This window comes from Leptinotarsa decemlineata, unplaced genomic scaffold (assembly GCF_025532065.1).
Source record: "Leptinotarsa decemlineata unplaced genomic scaffold, Ldec_3_MD MMD2_tig00004204_RagTag_RagTag, whole genome shotgun sequence".
NCBI lineage: Eukaryota > Metazoa > Arthropoda > Insecta > Coleoptera > Chrysomelidae > Leptinotarsa > Leptinotarsa decemlineata.
Genome location: NW_027412603.1, coordinates 957955 through 981625, shown reverse-complemented (window position 1 = coordinate 981625; position 23671 = coordinate 957955). Strand labels below are relative to the sequence as shown.

The window sequence follows — 23671 nt, the reverse complement described above, 5'->3', positions numbered from 1 at the left end:
CGAATACTTAAAGAGGGGGAGAAAACCTATTGAAATTGATGAATTTGCCAAAAATGGTATTCGAAGGAAAATTCACGAATTTTTTCACAAAAAAGAAATACCCAACTTAAACAAAATTTTACAAGAAGTTAGAGACGACCCGGATTTGCCTCATGTCGGACGAACCAAATTGTGGCAAGTTTTAAAAGAATTAAATTTCAGGTGGGAGAAATCAGACCGAAAATCACTTTTGATTGACCGGGAAGAGATAATATAATGGAGAAGAAAGTATCTAAGATCTATACGAAAATTTCGGGCTGAAGGAAGGCCAATTTACTATCAGGACGAAACGTGGGTAAACGCAGGTCATACTCCCACAAAAATTTGGACAGATAAAAATATATCAAGCTCCAGGCAAGCCTTTATGGAAGGTTGGTCTCACATTGGCAGTGAAAAAGGATTTGCTAAGCATAGTTTGTTGGAATTTGAATCCAAAAGCACAAAAGACTATCACGAGGAGATGACAGCTGATGTTTTCGAAGAGTATTTTGAGCAGATGATTGAACATATACCACCAAACTCAATTATAGTATTAGATAATGCACCTTATCATTCACGACTAGTTGAAAGACTTCCAACGACTGCGTGGAAGAAACAGGATATCATTGACTGGCTGCGGAATAAGTCCCTGCCTTACGAAGATGGAATGGTTAAAGCAGAACTTTTAAAAATTGCCCGGCAACACAAATCTAAGTTCAAGAAATACGTAGTTGACAAAATGGCGGAAAGACGAAACATCACAGTCCTTAGACTTCCACCCTACCACTGCGAATTAAATCCAATTGAACTCATTTGGGCACAAATGAAAAGCTATGTGGCTAGAAAAAATACGTCATATAAAATACAAGCTGTACGTGAATTGTTATATGTGTCTTTACAACATATTACAGAACAAAATTGGCGAGATGCAGTAAGACATGCAATAGAAGAAGAACAAAAAATGTGGGATCTTGACAATATAATTGATGCGACTGTAGAGACACAACCGCTAATTATTAACCTGCAAGACGACTCGGATTCCGAAGATGATCCTGTTCATTTTGAATTTGAATAGTTTTGTAAGTAATCGTAGTTTATATCATTTAAAAATAGGTATTAATTGAATAAATGTATCTTTTACAAATTGCAAGTAACTTATTATTTTTGAATAAAATAAAGAAATTTTTTTAAAATAAAAATACAGTTTACAGTACCTACAGTTTAAGAATATTAATATATTCATTTATTTAAAGTAACTAATGTTTCAATCATATACTCTACGACACTGGTCACTCATTTCCACTCAAAATACCTACATAATCGGATTAAAAGTTTTATAGCTGTATTGTATTTCTTCAGATACAAGGTGGGTTAGTCGAAAACATCTTGAACTGCCAGTTTTAGTTTGGTTTTTGTTATTATATCATATTAGCTGTCCTCTCTGTATTTCAGTTCTCTAATGAGGGTCAAACTTGCAGTGAGCTATCAACAAATTATGAACGCACTATAGTTCGATACTATTTGAATTCACACGCCTGTGCTTTTGTATACTGTTCGATAAAAATGTGAAAATCTCATAATAAAATTTTATAATGGATTTTCATGAAGTGTTGGAAAATTTCATCATATATATTTCATCATCACGTAAAAGGGTTACCTAGTTTTCCTCAATTGTATGTCATACTGAAATCAAACTGTTGCCATACTCTTTTACTGCACCGACTTTATCGTTAGAGTCCCCACAAGTTGTCTCACTTTGTGTATGCAAAGAGCAAACCCTTTTTTCTATTCGCTACATCCTCCATCTAACACAACATTACATTAATAACCTTCAAAACTAACCAGCTCATGTCTATCGGTCTAATATTATCTTACAAAAAGCACATAATTCCTTCCAACAGTTCTTTCTCAAATAACATTCAGAAATTTCATCATAATGTTTCGTAAACTTTTGCAGCCCTATTTATCAGCAATAGCCCTTTCGGAAAGTTTCTCCAGAAGGCTATGCTTATCACTGAAACCCATTAGACAAAAAAAATATTTCCAACCCCCCAAACGTAAGAGCAAATTTTTTCTATTGTCCAAAGGTAGTTAATCTCAAAACTCCTGACCAGATTTCTCTTCTATATAGAATTTTTCAAATTCCTAGTAAACAGCTGAAATATATTTAATATATTTAATTGTAAATTCTCGTAATTAATAATAATAATAATGTATTTTATTTACCAAGGTAAAAAAGAAAGTACACAAAGGGGAATAGAACGGGTTTGGTAAAATCCCAGAGCGGAATTCAGGAGACATGCGTGAGCAACACGCCGAATCCTGCTCTTCCATTCAACTCCTTTACAATATACAAAACTTCATCCAACATATAATGTACAAAAAATTATAGTACCTATGTAGTGAAGAGAGAGAAAAAGAGGGGTTATTCATAATGCTTACAGAATGACTTGAATTTTTGCATTTTATTCGAAACTCAACTAGGTTGCCTGCAATTCCGTACCTGCAAATTAATATTACTCCCGCTTGTCACCTGACCAATAATTCAGTCACTCAAAAAGTAAATAAATAAATTGACAACACCTTTCTTTCAACAGGATACATAGGAAAAGAATGTGGAAAGCTGAGGCAGCTCATAGCAGAGAAAACTGACAAAAGAATGAAGTTGATGAATAGTTTAGTGTCTGGAATACAAGTCATAAAGATGTACGCCTGGGAAAAGTCATTCGAAAAAGTCGTCAATGCGGCAAGAGCTTCAGAAATCAACGACATAATGCGAACATCATATCGAAGAGCAATATTGTTGAGTTTCATGGTTTATATCCAGAAAATTGCCTTATTCGTAACTGTGACATGTTATTTTTTACTAGGTATTCAATGAATTTTTCGATAAAAGATAGTTGGTTGGATTATCCAATAGGAACATAATACGTAATTACACCTCATTATTTGCAGCCTTCATCATTCAGTATCTGAAGCTATAAGCATTTTTCAAAACTTATAATTCAAAAATGTTTCAATGAAAAGTCAAATAATTTTTGAGAAGATACTAGATTTATCAATCACGTTTATTTTTGGAGAAAGGGGTTCTTGTTCACAGCCAGCTTTCAAATAGTGAGAATAAATGGATTCGAGTAGAAGGAAATATTAAGAGCACATACTTGTTGGTTCACAGATGGATCAAAAACACCTTCAGGTTCTGGTGCAAATATTTTCAGTCGCAGACCCAGGACAGTGATATAAACCTGCCTAGGAACCTATGCGACTGTATTTCAAGCGGAAATGTATGCTATTGAATTGTGTGCAGAGACATTGGAAGAATCCAACCTCATACACACGTCAAAAAAATATTCTTGGATAGTCAAGCGGCGTTGGAAGCTCTTGGCTTCTACCTAAATTGGTAGCAAATTGCCAAAAACGACTCTCCTCGATAGAAAGATTTGACAGATTGTCTCTGGTCTGGATTCCCAGCCATGATGGCCTGGAAGGTAATGAGGCTGTTGACTCCCTCGCAAAGGAGGGTGCTGCAAGCAGCTTCATCGGACTAGAACCTGTTATTAGTATCGCTTTTGACTTTGCCAAACAAACATTGAGCACCTGGATGACAAAAAGATTTATGGACTTCTGGCAGAATCTTCCAGGACTGACTCACCCTTATTCACCCTTCGAATCTTGGTAGCAAACAATTGTTGGACTATGGTAGGGATGAACTACGATGTCTGACAGGCCCTGAATCATCATATGCCGAGACTCGGACTGTCAGAAGACAGTATGTGTCACCTCTGTTGGAAAAATGATGAAACAGCAAAGCACATAATTTGTGCCTGCCACGCTGGGGACCGAATCAGGTTTTCAGAGTTTGGCAGAGCTACCATCTGACCTGAAAGACCACTCATCATACAAACTAATCGGCTTCGTTAAAAAGCTGAGTTTATTTGGTCGAGTGTGATAGATGTGAGCCACAATAAACCCTTGACCTAACATAACCTAAGTGAATTCGTAATGAAAAAAATTATTAGAATATTCAGGATCTTGAACAGATTTTTATTAAAGAAAATAACTTTCTCACAAGTATGAATCAGAGAACAAATCTGTTAATTCTACGAATAAGTTGTAACTGACTGAAATCCAATATTTCATAGTGAAATACATCTTTTATTTAGGACTATAATCACAGAAATTACATTATTGAGGAAATTTAATCGTGTACAACAGCAAAGACTGGAAAGAGCTACGGTTCTCGTGAACCCCTATTTCATACTATTCAAGAAAGAGATTGGAACTCAGAAAATAGTTTTTGTAAATCAATGTCTTCTTCGAAATATAATATCGGAGTACCACAATGAAAGATGAGATAATCATTCGGCTATGCACTACTCAGCCTTGATTTGCCAGTAGTCCCAGGAATCACAAGATTTCGAAACTTATTAAATTGCCCAACTAAGGTTCAGTGTTGTTAATGAAAGTTGACGGCATAGTTGCAAAGCCAGTTTTATTTGTTAAGAATTCTATACAGTGCTAGTCAAAAGTCCCCTCCCCCCCTCGTATCTTTGGAACGGGTATACTTATAATAATGAAATTTGGAGGGTGGAAATAAACGGATGTAGGCTTCTTAACTGGTCATAACAGGTGACGCAATAGTCATTAATGACGTCACAAGGCCACTGTGACCAAAAATTTTAAATGGGACCCTATGGCAAGTGACAGCTTGTTTGAAAGGTATTGAAAATACCTATTCAGTCATACCAATTTTGTTTGGGTTTCGGCTGATTTTGATTGATAAATTGAAGAAATACGAAAATTATTGTTTCGCATTTAATTAATAAAGATTTTAAAGTACGCCTCTGGTTCATTGTCAAAAAGGTTGACGTGTTTGAATTATCTACTTGTTAAAAGTGTTTATACCTTGAAAATTTACCTAAGCTATTGTTTAACGAGACGTTTAAGTGTTTACATAGGCAAAATGGTACGTACTGTAGCCGACAAAGTAGCAGCTATCTTAATAATTGGTGAATGTAGAAACAATTTCCATGCAGCGGAACGACTGTTTAATGAGAGGTACCCCGATCGCCCTATATCGAGGGTTTATTTGAGGGAGCTTCTTCGGAAGTTTGAAGCATCAGGTAGTGTTCAAGATGCCAAACGATCTGGTCGACCAACAATTAGTGATGACAAAAAAATTGACATACTTGGAGAAATGGTAGTGAACCCTACTTCTTCCACAGCCCAAGTTGCGTCTATCTGTGGAGTCAGTCAAAGGACAATACATAGGGTGTTGGCTAAAAACAAATTTCATCCATACAAATTAAAAATGGTGCACCAACTTTCAGATGATGACCCCGACCGAAGACTAGAATTCTGTGAAACTATGTCCGATAAAATGAACCAACAACCAGGCTACATACAGACAATTTGTTTTAGTGACGAAAGTACTTTCTTTCTCAATGGAAATGTTAACACTCAAAATGTGAGGTATTGGAGTGACACAAATCCTCACATCTTTCGTGAAAAACATACTCAATTTCCAGAAAAAGTAAATGTTTGGGCAGGTATTTTGGGAAACCACATAGTTGGGCCTCTTTTTCTCAATGCTAACTTAACCGGTGAATTGTATCTGGAGATGTTACAAACTGATATTGAGGAGTTAATTCTTGAAATTCTAGAAGATAATCCAGATGAATTCGACAACTTGGAAATAACGTTTCAACAAGATGGTGCTCCTGCACACTATTACGGTGCAGTAAGACGTTACCTAGATGAAGAATATCGTGGTAGATGGATTGGACGACGAGGTTCGATCGAATGGCCAGCTCGGTCACCGGACCTTACACCATTAGATTTTTTCTATGGGGGTATTTGAAATCTAAGGTTTACGCTACAGCACCTGACAGTATTGCCATTCTGAAACAACGAATTGTTGAAGAATGTAGGGCAATTTCCGCTGACACACTGGGACGAGTACGACAAGAGTTTAGCAATAGGATGCATTACTGCCAGGAAGTAGATGGAGCACATTTTGAACACTTATTGTAAGAACTGGTTCTTAAATCTTTATTAATTAAATGCGAAACTATAATTTTCGTATTTCTTCAATTTATCAATCAAAATCAGCCGAAACCCAAACAAAATTGGTATGACTGAATAGGTATTTTCAATACCTTCCAAACGAGCTGTCACTTGCCATAGGGTCCCATTTAAAATTTTTGGTCACAGTGGCCTTGTGACGTCATTTATGACTATTGCGTCACCTGTTATGACCAGTTAAGAAGCCTACATCTGTTTATTTCCACCCTCCAAACTTCATTATTAGAAGTATACCCGTTCAAAAGATACGAGGGGGGGAGGGGACTTTTGACTAGCACTGTATAAAAGAAAACTCCACAAATAAAAGGCCTAAAAATAATGTATTTTGATTTTTCCGATATGAAAGAAATGAAAAACAAATGCTCAACGCAGTGAAATAAGATTGGTACTTTTGATGTAGGGTAATTACGGGGAAGACGGCCGTACGGGAGAGATGGCCAATAGAAAAAAGTCATCAATAGATGACACTAGTCATCGTTAAGTTCGGTTCGCATCGGCACGAGTAACAACTGCCAGTAGATTTTTTTGTTGAAAAAATAAGGCAACGGTGAGTAATTTGACTTTGATTTTTCATTATGCGAGTTAAGTAATGGAGTTAACATATTAAGTGATCACAAAAAGATTTTGAAAGTTATGTCCGTTTTCGTGCTTTCTCAGTGAAGTAATAGAGTTCTCCGACGTTCACACCTCAAAATTACCCACTAACTTGAGAAGTGGCTTCAATTACCTAATGTGGTCATCTCACCCGGACAATTAGGAGAGATGGCCATAGTATTCACGGGAGAGATAGCCATAAAATGTTATGTCCTAATTTTCATTAATTTTTAATCTTCAATATTTTCTACAAATGCCTAACCAATACGTACGGAAGGTGGCTGCTGGTCGAGTTTAATGGAGCGAAGAAGATTTAAAAATGCTGTGGAAGAAGTACAAAATCGAAGGATGACGATTTATAGGACCCCTTTTATCTACAATATACCAAGAAAAACAAGGTTAAAACTAAATGATAACACTAAAGAGCCTAAGGGACCGTCATCTACCTTCGGTACAGATTGTGAAAAAAGACTGAGCAAGCATATAAAAGACATGCAGTCAAGAGGCTTTCCTTTGACTATAAATGATTTAAATGATTTAAGAATAATTAAATTCAAGTTTGCTGAGCAATTAGGAATTAAACATAGATCCTATAAAACATCTGAAAAGGCAGGCTATAAATGGGTGAAAATGTTTCTGAAAATTAATTCCGATATTTCATTAAGGAAATCAGTAAGGGTGTCATACGCTAGAAGTCGAGGGATGAATAAATCAGATGTAAACGCCTATTTTAAAATGCTTGAGAAAACTCTCAGTGATAATGACCTAATGAACCTGGCCATATTTATAACATGGACGAGTCTGGATTGCAGTTAAATAATCGGCCAGGTCATGTTTTGGCTGAAAAAGGTTCCAACCTCTACAGAAAAAGGAGAAACGGTAATGGTAGTTGGTTATTGTAATACTGAGGGTTATTTTATGCCTCCGGCGTACATTATGAGAGGACAACGAAAAAACCTGAATTCGAAGATGGACTGCCCCCACATAGCAATAGATATTCCAGGTATATTTCATGAATATACATTTAAGGATATTGTATTATGCTATGAATATGCCATGGATATATACATATCTTCTGGAGAATATTCCCTGGAAGTGCTCCTGGCGAACCTTTGATATATTTTAAGAATATTCCTTGGGAATATCTTATAATATTCTTAGAATATCTAAGGTATATTCTATTAAGAATATTCCAGGAATAGAACCCGAGGAATATTCATAAAATATTCAGGATATTCTTAGTTTATTGTAGGAATATACAATAGAGAAACACCATAGAATATTCTTTAAATATATTTTATGAATATTCTAGGAATATTTGGAATATTCCAAGAATGTGACGAGTAATCGCTATTAGGCATGTATATATTGCATTTTGATACAAGATTCACACAAGTAATAAAACACATAATATTCATAAACAAATATATTTTAAAAACAATATACACTGAAATATTTGGCGTTTCAACCAATATTAAAAATAAAAAATCTAATTCAAAATATTTATTCACTGAATAAAATATTCCTGAATACTGTCATATTACAAATATTAGAAATGTATTCAAATTAGGATGTTCCTACTCTCAAACAAATGTATACTAAAAAATATACTAAAATTAACAACTCTGTGAATTCATCAGCACTAATTAAAAAATAATAAATATATCATTTCATTGAAAAAGAAAAAGTGTATTACATCAAGAAATAGGTTAGGTTAGGTTTCTCACTTAGAAAAATAAACCCACAAATGAAGTATTTAAAATGAGTGGTATGATGGGTTCTTCAATGAATTTCACTTACCTACTTAAAGTTATTCAAACTTTGCTCACCAGAATAGTTTTCCTTATATTTGTCCAACAATGCATCAGCCAGTGTTTCAATAGTAATACCTGGAACAAAATGTACATTAACGTTCATTATCACTATTCGAAAGTGGCACAATAAAACTGGAATAAAAATCAAATAGATATTTTTCGCATAGGTTACTCATGAACATTTACAACATTTTATGACTTGGAGAGCAACTTGCATTGTCTTGTTGAAAAGTAATCATTACGTTTTCAGTTTACTATCGATACTATTGCATTTTACTTACTTTTTTTGAAGACTGAATAGATGCAACTCTCCTGTTTGAAAATCCAAAATCAAACTATTCGCTGTACTGCAAATTGGACAACCCCAAATTATAAATGGTACACTGAACGTGACAGAATTATACTTTGATAATAACACCAACACATCATGCATTACACATGCGAACCTGCCACGTCAACCGCCATGTTGAATCAAATATCGAATTTAACGCAAATGTACCATGCATTAAGGGACAGCCGCTTTCACAGAGCTTATTCGACTGTCGCGCGCTACACTTCAATTGACCAATGAGAAACGTTTACTCCAATTATTCACTTCCCCATTTCTCTGTTTCCAGGATTTTTCGCTTTGTAATTAAATAATTTCAAATACAAAAAGACGAATAGGATGAGAATCAACCAATTTATTGATGCAATTGGTTCATTTATTGGCCCATTCAAATTTTTTTGTCGTTTCCAACAGTTGCTGTTGGAGCAATTCATCCAGAATCTTTGCGTTGAGTTCAAAAACTGGTTAACACTATCAGGGTTATATACATTAGGTTATGCATTCGATTAAGATCTTCAAATATTTCTGTTTTTAATAATATTGAATTATTTGAATACGTTATTTTAAGATAATTCAAAATTCCATTGTATAGAATATTCCAAAATATACCGTGGGGACATATTCTAAGAATATACCATATGGTATATTCGATCGACAATATTCTTAGAATATTCAAGGGAGAATAATCCATTTATAGACATTCTATGCACATTCTTTCGGGAATAATCCTGCCATATTCATTCAAGCATATTCTATGAATATTCTAAAGGCATGTATATATTCCAAGAATATTCTATGAATATTTGGAATATATACGTTCGTTTTATGATATACAGGGAATATTCCAAGAATATCTAGTGCTGTGTGGGCCTCCAGGTTCGGTAGTTTATATGTCACAAAAATCCACCTATATAACCTCCGACATATTCATGCAATGGATGAAATCGCATTTCTTGCCTCGAAAACCAGATGGCAAAGTGCTCCTTTTCCTGGACGGTCATTCTACACACTGCAATTCAGTTAAAATGCTGGAGTTTGCTAATGATAATGACATCATCTTACTCTCAATGCCGTCACACACATCCCATTACCTTCAGCCGCTGGATGTTGTATTCAAGTCTCTCAAAACTTACTTCTATGAATCCTGCAGGTTATGGATGAGACAGTACCCTGGACGTACTCCGCGAAACAAGTAAGCATTCTTTTGACATCTGAAAAGCATATTGAAAAAACGGAAAATGGAAAAGAAAATAAGGAACAAAAGTCAAAAAACCAAAAATAATAAAAACAAATATTGAGACTGATAAACCTGAGAAAAAAGACTGTTAAGAAACTAAAGGTAATTCGTAGGTTGTCTGATAGCAGCTGCGAAAAAATTCCCATCGTTTTCAATGATACCTCTGAAAGTGAAACTGGAAACAGAGAGAAAGATAACTGTAGAGGTTGTGGTGATAATTACACAACACAACAAAAAAATATTTTTTGAATGTTTCCTACACTAAATTAGTCAATTTCTACTAATTTTGGGGTGATAAAAACGAAAATAACAATGAAAAATTTTTATTAGCTCTGGTTTTTGAGATACACAGTACTTAATCTTAAAAAGTAGTTATACTATACGTGAAAAGTGAAAGTACATAAAACAATATTGTTATGTTTCTTTTAGAATATTTTAAGTACAAAATTAATAAAAAAAAACATTATTCTTAGTGTTTTGACAAATAAAAGAAGTTTGTACCACCAAATTTCAATTAAGTCCATCCGATTCATTGTAAGATCGCTGTCGTTTATCTTGTCTTTTATAAAACACTTCTGGAGCATCCCTACACACAGACCAGCAGTAGTCTGCAAGCATTGCTTCATTCCAACGGCCCTGATATATCTGTTCCATTAAGGCAATGTTTTGATGGAATCTTTCTCCATGTTCGTCACTCACAGCTCCACAGTTTTGTGGGAAGAAATTAAGATGAGAGTGAAGAAAATGAATTTTTAAGGACATGTTGCATCCAAGTTGGTGGTAAGCTTGAAAAAGCTCTTTAACCAATGCTGTGAAGTTATCATCTCTTTTGTTACCTAAAAACCCATGTACAACTCCCTTAAAGGCGTCCCAGGCTCTTTTTTCATTTCCTGTTAAAATCATGTCAAAAGCAGGATCATTTACGATTTCACGGATTTGAGGCCCAATAAAGATGCCTTCCTTGACTTTAGCATCACTCAACCTGGGAAACTTTGCTGTCAAGTACTTAAAAGCTTGTCCTTCCTGGTCCATGGCCTTCACAAAGTTTTTCATTAGTCCCAACTTAATATGTAATGGGGGAAGGGAACATCCTTAGGATCTACAAGAGGCTCGTAAACTACATTTTTCTCATTAGGGTTCAGGTCTCGTGTAGGCCAGTTCATTTTTTTATAGTGAGATTTTCTATCCCGACTGTCCCACAGACACAAAAAACAACAGTACTTGGTGAACCGTAATTGCATTCCTAGGAGTATAGCAATGACTTTCAGATCACCACAGATGTGCCACTTGTGTTGTTCATATTTGATTGATTGGAGAAGTGTTTTCATATTTATATACGTTTCCTTCATGTGAACTGCATGACCTATAGGAATAGAGGGTAGCTGATTTCCATTATGCAAAAGTACAGCTTTTAAGCTTAGTTTTGAAGAGTCTATAAACAGTCTCCATTCAGATGGAGTGTGATCCAAATTCAAGCAGTCCATCAAACCATTAACATCAGAACAAACTACGAGGTTTTCTTTTTTCTCAAAAAAAGGAAGCAAATCTTTTTGACGCTGTCTGTACTGAGATATTTTCACATCATGTTTTAGAAGATTCCACTGTTATAGTCTTGACCCTAACAGCTCAGCCTTTTCCTTAGACAAGCAAAGATCTCTTATAAGGTCACTCAACTCTGCTTGACTAATTCTGTGCGGATCACTAGACCTATCGCTTACCTCAAAATCAGGGTCAAAGAATGTAGAAGGATGGGTTGCTCCTTCTAAACAGTCTTCATCACCTTCTTCTAAAATTTCATAGTTTTGGGGTGGAAAAGGGACTGGCAAATTGTCTGAGTGTGGTACAGGCCGAAGAGCAGATGGGAGATTAGGGTATTCAACCGTTCCTCTTTTCTTCATAGATAAACCTTGCTTAATGGGAGGAGTTAAGCAGAAATAACAGTCGTCTGTATGATTGGTAGGCTCACGCCAAACCATAGGTACTGCAAAAGCCATTGCCCGGTTTTTATTTTTCAGCCACTCTCGCAATATGACGGAACAAGAATTAGAACATATATGAGGAGCCCATGATTTATCTTGGTCCCCAACTTTCACACCAAAATAATGTTCATAGGCTGTCTTAACGATAGGTGTCATTTTCTGAGCCTTAAATGTTATTTCACCACATATATAGCAAAAGCTATCGACAGAATTCACACACTTTCGAGGCATTTCAGATCAGCACTTAAATTAATTTAAAAATCAACTTCACACGATAATTTCAATAGCAACCACGTGCGTACAATTGACAAACTCACATAGGTTATGTTTACTACTTAAGAACAGCTGATGAGAGGGGTGTTATGTAAACAAACATGTGTACCAACTGTTGGTGATGAAATATTTCATTTGTTGAAAACTCAATATACATATATATAATATAATGATACTGTATCTTGAAAACAATAGCTGATATATAATTTTTATGGTCACTTTCGGTTTTAACACGTGGAAATACATTAAAATCATCTAATTTCAACCCCGAAACAACAACTTTGTTGTGTTGTGTTATTATAAGACACAAACTGATAAAAGATTGGATACAATACAATATTTGCATGTTCTGGGTGCATGAAAATTGCACCGAGTTTGAGGACATGTGTTCATACTGAGGTAATAGAAAAAAAAGGAGCTAAAAGATCTCAACGGCAAAAAGAAAGGCAAAAAAAGTATTGGCCATCTCTCCTCGACTGATATGGCTATCACTCCCGGACATCCTGGGAAAGATTGCCAGTCCTAATTATTTTATAAGTTTAAAATTACGTTAATGCATTTGGCAAAGTGATTTATCCTTAATATTTGATAAGAATTATGAGTGAAGTTTAAGTTTTCGTATTAATTAATGTTTTATTCATTATAATTCTTCCACAGTAGAGTTTTAAAGTTACTAGGGCCATCTCCACCGGAATTACCCTACTGCTTGGAACCTTTAGTTCGATCTTCCTCTTGAAGATGATCATTTAGTGATCGAAACATGTGACGAGGTATTAAAATAACAGTTTGGTATTGGAATAAACTCCAGTTGTTCAAAATTACATTCTGTTTTACCTATAAATTATCATCACCCCAATAACACAAACTTTTCCCCCTCAGAAAATGTTATAGTAACATCCTCAAAAGGTATTTCTTCAACTTGTCATCTCGCTCGCATAACCGTTTCCTTTGAATTGGTAATCTAATAACTAGCCAAATGATATAATTTCGACCAGAATTTTCTAAAAAACTTTCGAAATGTTAGCTTACGTTTGGTACATTTTCACCAGGAGGCTGTACCTTCCAGGACAGAACTTCGACACGACGGCGTCAGATAAAATTAATAATTCAACCGTTAGATTTCTGTGCTCAATACTAGTTATTCACAGATAACGTAAGAAAATATTGAAACGACCGTCATTTACAAAATAAGGCTTGCTTCCATAGAAGCAATGAGAACCAACAACCTACTCGAATCCACCTCTTTTATATCTTCCAATAACAGGAAAGCAAAAGCGGACTTGGCACTTAAAGACTCTAGAATTACAGGCAATTAAAAGCTGATAGTGTGCTAGAAATATATTATGAACTCCGTATATTGACAATAATCCACCCGTAGTGGAGGCAAACGCATTGGTATGGAAACAGATCAGTAAGAAACATATGGTGATAGAAACTAATTGATACAGTTTATTGTATGATTTTCACTATAAATAGTTTCACAGAAACTGCCACACGTGTTTCGCTATACAATAGCTTTATCAAGCATAAATCAAAACTAAAAGTTATTTCTGAATTACAACCATTTTATACTCTAACCTATTACCTACTCACCTACCTAATTTCTAATGAATTAATCTACCTGAACAGGTCAGGTATGAATTCATAAATTTGCCGAAAGAACCGTAAAAATAACTATCTTTTTTTACCTGGAAATGCACAGATTCAATAATGGCAAATTATTCAATTAATTTTGATCGTTCATAAGATTTTGAGAGTTTTTGAATTTGTTCATTTCCATACTCTCCAACAGGTTGAGTTTCAAACCTTTCTTCTGGAAATGGAGGGGCTGGTATTCATGGTTGAACCCATGTCCTCCTTGTAATACGTGGAGAAGACTTTAGACTTTCTGAATGCTGGAATGTACGATATTAATTGTTCCATGGATGAAGCGGAAAAATTCCGATCGTTAGTCGTCAACCCACACTCACCTAAACTTTATTCGTTGATTAAATCACACAAAGATAACCCACTTAGTCCTATTTTGAGTCTGAGTCTTCTGACGAACTCATATATGGCATTCGTGGTTCAGTCTAGCATTAATGATGCGATATTGGTGAATCAAAACTGTGCTGTTTGAGGTTGGACCACAAATGGTTCATTCGGCAATTGATGTCGATTGAAATTCAAGGAATGAATCTTCTGTCATTTTCGTAGATGGCGTCGTCTTCGTAATGGGAGATATCATAACCTCATCTTTGAAGGACAGTTCAGTCCAGCAGTGCATTCCTGGTTCGGTCTAGCACCACCGATGAGGTACTGGCAGGACGAAATAGCCTTATCTGAGGTTGGATCACAAATACTTTAATTTTGGTCACTGCTTCCATCAACCTAAACTATGTCCAGAATAATGTGAAAATTTCCAACAAAAATCCAGTAAAAAATAGTAAAAGGAATAAGATTCGAACGACAGAGAAAATATTAAATCCTTAAGAATTCGTAGTTCACTCGAAAAATTGAATGTTACTACTTTCAGAAGCATTTTGAAATTGACTTCATACCCCTCTTTTTTAGGAAATGTAATCACTGCGGAAAAAATGTTTTCCATGGCTCAGTTCTTCAATATTCTAAGGAACTCAACGTCCTTTCTTTTTCCCTATGCAGTGAGCAATGGTTCTGAAGCGTTGACGTCCGTTAAAAGACTAGAGATGTTTCTCCTTCTAGATGAACAACAAACAATACGTAATGAAATCAATGAAGGAGAGGAGGTAACGCTGACAAATGTTTCCGCTTGTTGGGTTCCCAAAAACTTCACACTGACAAACATAACCCTACGAATTCCACCAGGATCATTATGTGCCGTCATTGGACCAGTGGGATCAGGAAAAAGCTCATTTCTACAGGTAAAACACACGCCATTATAATTTTTCTTAAATGAATGTGAATATAAATGTGATTGAAGACATGGATCCTTGCCACATCAACCGTACCGAACACTGAAGATGAAAAAATGCAACAAATAATAAACCAAAAATTGGAGAAGGTGAAACAAAAAAAAAGAAAATTTGAAAACAATCCCAAAGAAAAAATAATTTTTTATTGATTGAATTTCATCAATTCCTACAAGAATTTCACTTACAGGTAGAACGTATATTTTCTTTGAGAACAGTATATTGATATGTATAATATGATAACCATTCATTTCAATTATCTTATAAGAATCCTGAATTACAACGTTTGTTTGAAGGTGATTGACAATGTTTCGTGATGAATTTCACTAGTTCGAACTTCCATTGTCTACTATATAAAATGATTTGAAATCCCTGAAACAAGTAAAAAAAGAAAGTTAAAAAAGAATAGTTGAAAATAACAATTATATTAAGCAACAATAAACCTGAAATGAAATGATAGTGAACTAACCTACAAGTACAAATATAATAATTGAATAAATGAAAATTAAAGGAATGCAAACAGAAAACAATAAAAATAAAAAATTGTAGAGATTCCAAGTCACGTTAGTTCACGACGTTTCGATTGTTGGTATCTACAATCGTCTTCGGGTGATGACTGGACTGATTCCTCCGAGAGATGACTATTTTATAGGCCGTTGAAATACTTTCACTTTCTCTACCTTCCATTTTCCGCTTCACTGATTCCGTGAGAGATGACCGTTTTGGCGGGAGTTGGTCATTTTTCGTTTGATGATGGGTTTCCATATGTTTCGTATATCTACGCAGGCCTGGCTGAATACGTTGTTGGACAACATGTATGCGGCTTCCTTAAATTTTCTCCTGAACCAATGTTCCTCTCTGTGCAAGATCTCAGCTTGGGACCACTCGATGTTGTGTTGATGGGTCCAAACATGGTCTGCTATTCCTGATTTGCTGGTTTTTCCTCGCTGTGTGTGCTTCTTGTGCTCGGCAATGCGAACATTCAATGGCCTCTTAGTTTCACCAATATAGGATTTTCCGCACTCACATGGTATCCGGTAAATGCAATTCTTGGAATCGCAGTCCGCGTTTGGGGGCCTGGTTTTCGTGAGGCTGCTACGGATAGTGTTACCGGATCTGAAACAGGTTCTAATGTTGTATTTGGAACCAATTCTTCTTATCCTCTCCGATAATCCTCTGATGTAGGGAAGTGCAAGCACTGGTTGTGACGGCTTCTCTTCCTTGCGAGGCTCCTGCTGTCTTTTAGCCAAAGTCTTTTCTACCATCGCTTTGGAGTATCCATTCCGCTGAAGATCATTTTTGATGATGTCTAGTTCCTTCTCGAGACCTTCCTTTGTATTACAGAGCCTTCCTTTGGGGATGCGTAAAACAAGCGCCTCGAGTGCTTAGGAGAACTGTTGGAATAATAAAAGATAACTTATAACAATATATGTATATCTAAATATCTTGTTATATGGAATTGAAAATAATAAAATTGAAATTGAAATCATAAAATTGAAAATTATATTGTAATAGGTGAAAATATATCATCAATAACTGAAATTAGAGTTGGTCATCGTCATTAAAGTTGGGTGAAAATAATTGATAGTTTAAGATATTATTATATAATCAATATTGTGAAATGAAACTACAATTCACGTGATGTCAGTGCTTTCATCCCTTCATTGATTTTTCGAAAATTCGTAAATTTTCCAACGATATTGTACACTATTTTTATGGGACAAAACTTTTTGGAGAATTATATACAGGGTGTCCCTGGACTTCCTCTTTTCCTCTCGAGAATGTATAGATGGGGTCAAAATATCACCAGTACTTCATATAACTTTTTTTCCTTAAATCCTTCGTTACCAAGTAACGGGCCCTCGAAGTTACAAAATGAAAAATGTTTTTCTTTGATAACTTTCCAAGTGAATATTCAAAATCATCCAAATTTTGGTAATTGACTAAACAAATGAATTCCTTCGATGAGCTTTCATGCAGGAATCAGTTGTTTTGCTACAAAGTCAGGAACGGACTACCCCCGATGGTCCACACCCCAAAACTTTGAAATAACAGATATTTTTCAATATTTTTCAAGAAATTGAGGTTACTTGGACAATTTTATGAATAAAAGTACTCGTGTGGAAAGTCGATCGGAGCAACGAGTCTTGACAAAAATGTAGTTTCACTCGACGACATCATACCCGCTCGTCCACCATTATTTGAAATGAATAATTATCAAAGCAGAAATAATAATGATAACGTTTATTCAACAACATTTATCCTGATATGTCTACCATTATTCGAAAATATTAGTTTTTAAGGAAAATGGAAATGATAGGTAAAATGTTCATAACGAATTTTTATAATGCAAACACGTTTAACTAACGAAACTCAAGAGCCTCAAGAGCAAACAGAAATGAAAAATCCGCTACAGAAACTGCTCGATATGACCACCTTCTCTCTCTATACATTTTCTTAGTCTGCGAAGACACCCTCTCTGTACTTGAAATAGCATTCCAGGGTCGTTTCGTATGGCTTCACAATGTAATGTTATTCTATTCAACAATGCATCTCTTGTGTGAATAGGTGTAGCGTAAACAAGGCTTTTTAGATGCCCCCACAGAAAGAAATCCAATGGATTTAAATCCGGAGATCGCGATGGCCATGAATATGGCCCACTTCTACCAATCCATCTATTGTGGAAAATATGGTTCAGATGGTCACGCACAATCAAACTAAAATGAGGAGGAGCGCCATCATGCATAAACCACATATCTCTTCGGGTTTGCAATGGAACATGTTCCAAAAGTCCATTCAAATCGTTCTGAATGAACTCCAAATAACGTTCTCCATTCAATCGGTCCTGTAGAACGAATGGTCCTATAAGATGGTTTCCTATGATACCAGCCCAAACATTCACGTTGAATTTCCGTTGGTGTTTGGTTTGCAATATCCCATGGGGATTTTCTTCGGCCCATATATGGAGATTATGAGAGTTGATAACTCCATCTCTACTGAAACCTGCTTCATCAGTGAATAAAACTCGATTAATAAAAGCCATATTCTCTCTTTGCCTATCCATGAACCAATTGGCATATTCCAGTCGTGCTGGAAAATCTTGAGGTGTCATGGCATGTACCTTTTGGATGTGAAATGGGTGGAGCAGTTGTTCCCTAATTATTCTATGAATAGTGGACTTGGATGTATGGAACTGTTCTGATAGATTTCTGATGCTCATTGAAGGATCATCAGCGACGGCTTCCAAAATATTTTCCTCCAATACAACGGGTCGTACAGTCCTAGGAGCGCCCTCACCACCTCGTTTTGGCAAAACTGTACCTTTAATAATATCGAAATAAAACAACGTGCTCAAATTAATTATCAATCATTACATACCTGTCTCCCTCAAGCTGCGATCGACACGCTGGAATGTTTCTCTTCACGGTACCGTTCGATTGGGAAAATGCTCGGAATACAGACGACGAGCTTCTGCAGCATTACAAAATGCTCGTCCATAAAATACATGCATATCTGCATATTCATTGAATGTAAACTGTTCGGCCATATCAAAAAAATTCAAAATATCCTATAGAATATTGACAATACAATGATAGTCATATGACAACGCACCACTCAACAAAACAAAATCGCATTCCAGTTTCTCATTTTTTATCAAAACTTTCTAAAAGGTTTTTTTGTCAACATCTGTGAAAGAAATGGAACATAATTATTCCCTGGATATTTTTCACCTGATCACGTGCAGCCGTTTTTGTAGTTCATTGGTTTGCTTTTTATTAGTATAGTAAATATTTTTTCCGATGTGCGTTTTTTCAGCTAAATTTAGATTCGTGTTAAAGAATTTCTCCCATAAAATTATAATTATTAGTGAAACTCCTCAACAGTTTAGCTGTGAAGAAGACTCTGAAACATTCGAATGTTGAGTTTCATGAGATTCAGATAACTGATCAACACGAAACGTGATTATTCCACACGTATTATGTACATACAAAATATGGAATGAATTTGATATTTCATAGTAGAGTAGCTTGTTAGTTTAAAAACACCACGAATCTACAGAACTTGATATTTCTTTTGAAAAAATATCTGTTATCACAATTGTGACTTAAACTTCCATATAGGTACTGTACTTTTTGTTTACGACTTCATTTTAGCATACTTTGTATTATTCCTGTTATAAATATTGTTGAATTAACGTTATCATTATTATTTCTGCTTTGATAATTATTCATTTCAAATAATGGTGGACGAGCGGGTTTGATGTCGTCGAGTAGAACTACATTTTTATCAAGACTCGTTGCTCCGATCGACTTTCCACACGAGTACTTTTATTCATAAAATTGTCCAAGTAACCTTAATTTGTTGAAAAATATTGAAAAATATCTGTCATTTCAAAGTTTTGGGGTGTGGACCATCGGGGGTAGTCCGTTCCTGACTTTGTAGCAAAACAACTGACTCCTGCATGAAAGCTCATCGAAGGAATTCATTTGTTTAGTCAATTACCAAAATTTGGATGAGTTTGAATATTCACTTGAAAAGTTATCAAAGAAAAACATTTTTCATTTTGTAACTTCAAGGGCCCGTTACTTGGTAACGAAGACTTTTAGGAAAAAAAGTTATATGAAGTACTGGTGATATTTTGACCCCATCTATACATTCCCGAGAGGAAAAGAGGAAGTCCAGGGACACCCTTTAAAAATATCTGGTGCTGATTCTGATGAAAATACTTTTTTTCTCAAATATTTCCATTGACAACTTGGCTGACGTTGGGATTTGGACGATACAAGACAGTCAGATAGGAATCAAAAGACTCCGATCACAATAAATCAAACCAGTTCGATCTATCTTCTAAAAGTTCATAAAATTCTGGACAGTATACAATTTCTCATAGTCCTCTGGAAGTTACAAGCGTAGATGTTCTCAGAGCAGTGAGATCTTTTCGCACCGGTTCTTGTGGAGGTCTTGATTCATTGCGACCGTCCCATTTTCAAAATATGTTAAATTATAGTTCCTCTAGTTGTGCCAAACATCTTTTGAATTCTTTAACGAACCATTAGAATATGCTTCTTTCTGGAAAGGTCAATCAAGACATACGTCCTATTTTATACGGTGCTTCTTTATGGCGGTCTACGTCTTATAGCTGTTGGAAATATTTATCGACATTTATTAGCGAAACTTGCTTGTTTCAATCTACGAGAAAGTCTTGGCTATCTATTTCGTCCCTAACAATTTGGATTTGGAACAAATGGTGGTTGCGAATCAGTAGCCCATGCTGCTTGATGTTATATTAATCAAAACCCTAATCCAGTTGAAAACGTTTTTCTGAAACTTGATTTCAAGAATGTAATCAATATTATAAACAGGAATTTCATGTTACATTCGGTGGCTGACGCCATAACAGACATATATCTTTTTATTGAATAATGTTACAGTGAGCCTCCTTTCTTGATATTTGGTAACGAAATTATAATGTCCGAACAAGGAGTATAGCAGTTAGAACCACTTGAACCACTATTGTTCTGTCTTTCTATCCATCATATTATAACTAAAATATCCACTGAATTCAACATCTGGTATCTGGATGATGGTTCAGTTGGTGACAAAGCAAATGTGGTATTAGAAAATTTTCGTTACACAATAATTCATTCTAAAAACCTGGGACTTGAAATAAATTTCGAGAAATGTTAACTCATTTTTCTGAATAAACAGGACCCTAACATCATTGATTAATTTAACCTAATAGCTCCTGGTATACGAGTGATTAAAAAACCCAATTGGTTTCTTCTTGGTGCCCCATTATCTCATGATGTCCTAAAATTTTCTTTGGAAAAAAAATTAGAATCACTTTTCGTTATGTCAAGACATTTATCTATTTTACCAGCAGATGTCGCATTCCATTTATTGAAGAGTTCATTAGCCATTCCAAAATTATCGTATATTTGGAGGTGCAGCCTTACTTGGCATGACGAACAGGAATTACAAAATATCGAAGACGAATTAAGAAGGATGCTGGAACTCATCACTAATAACCGTATCGAAGACGAAACTTGGTTACGGGCATCACTTCCAGTTTCCAGAGGAGGATTAGGAATGCGTTCAGCCACTTCACTCGCTTTGCCATCATTTCTGTTCCCATTTTGCAGTGTTTCCAATCTCATAGAAATCATCTTTCAATACCCAAAGCCTATATTTGATTGTGTTTTTGATCAGGGCAAATCTCTTTGGACATCTAGAACTGACCAAACAATGAAAATTGAAGACATGATAAACCAGAGGGCATGGGATTAACCATTACTAGATAAGCTACTAGTATTTTACTGAGAACAGCTTCTGACACTTCAAAAAATAAGGCCCGTCTTCTCGCAGTAACTGTAAAAGAATCTGGTGCTTGGTTAAATACTGTTCCTGTAGCATCACTTGGGACTCTATTGGATGACGACTCTTTCAGACTTGTCATCGGATTTCGACTTAGTACACCATTGTGTGTGTTCAACACTTTTGTAAATATGGTGCATTTGTGGATGAATCAGGTACTCATGGGTTGAGCAGCCGTTTTAGCGCTGGTCGTTTATCTCGCCATTGTGTAATTAACGATCTAATCAAAAATTCAGCAAAAATTCCTGCGATTTTAGAACCCATAAGCACAAGTCGAGACGACGGAAAACGCCCGTGTGGTATGACACTTGTTCCATGGAAAAATGGTAAATCTGATGTTTGGGACTTTATTTGTGTGTAGATACATTAGCAACTTGCCATCTTCCTGCTACTTCTGCGAAAGCCGGTACTGCCGTCTCTTTAGGAGAAAGTTCCAAAATAAGGAAATATCAGAATTTGGGAAATAATTATATATTTCGCCCAATAGCTGTTGAAACTTTATGGAATTAAAACAAAAGCAAATGGAAAGAATACTTTCTCTCAGCAAAACTCTGAAATGGGTTTCAAAGATATTTCGAATTGTTCAGTGATAAATTCGTCAGTCAAAACCCTTGGGCTAAATGGTTTGAAAAATGTAGGTAACACGTGTTTCATGAACAGCGTAATCCAATGTTTACCAAATACGAGATGATTATTGGAATATTTGGAGAAAGATGAATTAATGAAAGATATCAATACTAGTATTTCTAGCATGGAGGGTGCTTTAATCAAAGCGTTTGCAGAAGTCATCAGGGAGTTGTGGTCAGAAGATTCATTTGATAGAGTCGTAAATACAGCCTCCTTAAAAAATCAGATTCAAAGTTTTGCTCCTCGATTCATGGGTAATTCCCATCAAGACGCCCAGGAGTTTCTTCGTTATTTTCTAGAAGGTTTACATGGAGATCTTAATATAATTGATGAGAAACCTAAACCTATTTTAACGGGAATTGACGAAAAATTGAGTGACAGCGGAAATGCACACGAGTCATGGCTCACATATTTGAGGATGCATAATTCTAAGATTGTAGATAATTTCGTTGATCAATTGAAATCCACGATGAAATGCACACACTTTAGGTACTCATCAGTAACTTTTGATCCTTTCTGGGATTTGTCTCTCTCCATACCACAAAAAACCGACCAATTGAGTTTGTGGCAATGCTTGAATTCGTTTACAAGTGAAGAAACTTTAGATGGAAACGAAAAACCGACGTGTTTGAAATGCAAAGAAAGAAGAAAATGCACAAAGTTTCCTTATATTTTAGTAATACATTTAAAAATATTATCTGCAACGCGTTGCAATGGAAAGATTTAGAGGCAAATTGAATAAAGTTATCGAATTTCCTCTAGAAGGATTGGATATGGACAATTTTGCAGCACAGTGGGACTACCAACAGAGGGCATTATACAGCATACTGCAGACACTGGCGCGTGGCACAAATACAACGATTCACACGTGTCACCAACTTCACCAAAATCGCTTGTGAATGGAGAAGCATACGTCCTCTTTTATGAAAAGAATGGAACAAAATCGCATCTCCAAGATAACTGAGGAAAAGTTTCTTCGTGCAATTATTATTTATTATTCGTTAAGTTCTTACATTTATTTAATATTATGTATCAATAAACTGGATCAGACAGATCAGATGTTATGAAATCAAAAACATCCTAGGAATAGGATCGTTATTATATTGTAAAAACAAAACAATTTGAATTCATCTTTGAAGATAATCGAAAGTCACTTCTATTTTACTATTGATGTAAGTTACAAAAAGGATTTGAAGCTCTATGACTCATAGGCTATTTAGCCTTCATCAGTACGCTACAGCCAAGTGTAAAGGATAGACAACACTTTCTTGACAAAGGTTAAATAGCCAGAAACACGTGTCTGCGATTTGCCCACCTTCCTATGAGTGCTTTGTCCAATAACCTTTTTCTATTGATAATACCATCTCACTCAATATCCCTCTATCTTTTATATATATATATATATATATATA

General features: G+C 35.5%; 1 protein-coding gene and 1 long non-coding RNA gene across 9 annotated transcripts in view; one reads left to right on the top strand and one right to left on the bottom strand.

Moving 5' to 3' along the window:
• LOC111516494 (ATP-binding cassette sub-family C member 4) overlaps positions 1–23671 on the top strand; it is a 259489-nt gene that overhangs the window by 107901 nt on the left and 127917 nt on the right. For all 8 annotated transcript variants that reach the window (XM_074178633.1, XM_074178631.1, XM_074178626.1 and 5 more), the window contains 2 exons: positions 2616–2888; positions 14881–15209. In XM_074178633.1, the coding sequence (XP_074034734.1) occupies positions 2616–2888; positions 14881–15209 (602 nt within the window). The remainder of the gene's footprint in view (positions 1–2615; positions 2889–14880; positions 15210–23671) is intronic.
• LOC141483788 (uncharacterized) lies at positions 8108–8968 on the bottom strand. Its single transcript, XR_012466290.1, has 2 exons — positions 8792–8968; positions 8108–8585 (listed from the first exon to the last, which is right to left on the bottom strand). It is a non-coding gene; the product is annotated as an uncharacterized lncRNA (long non-coding RNA).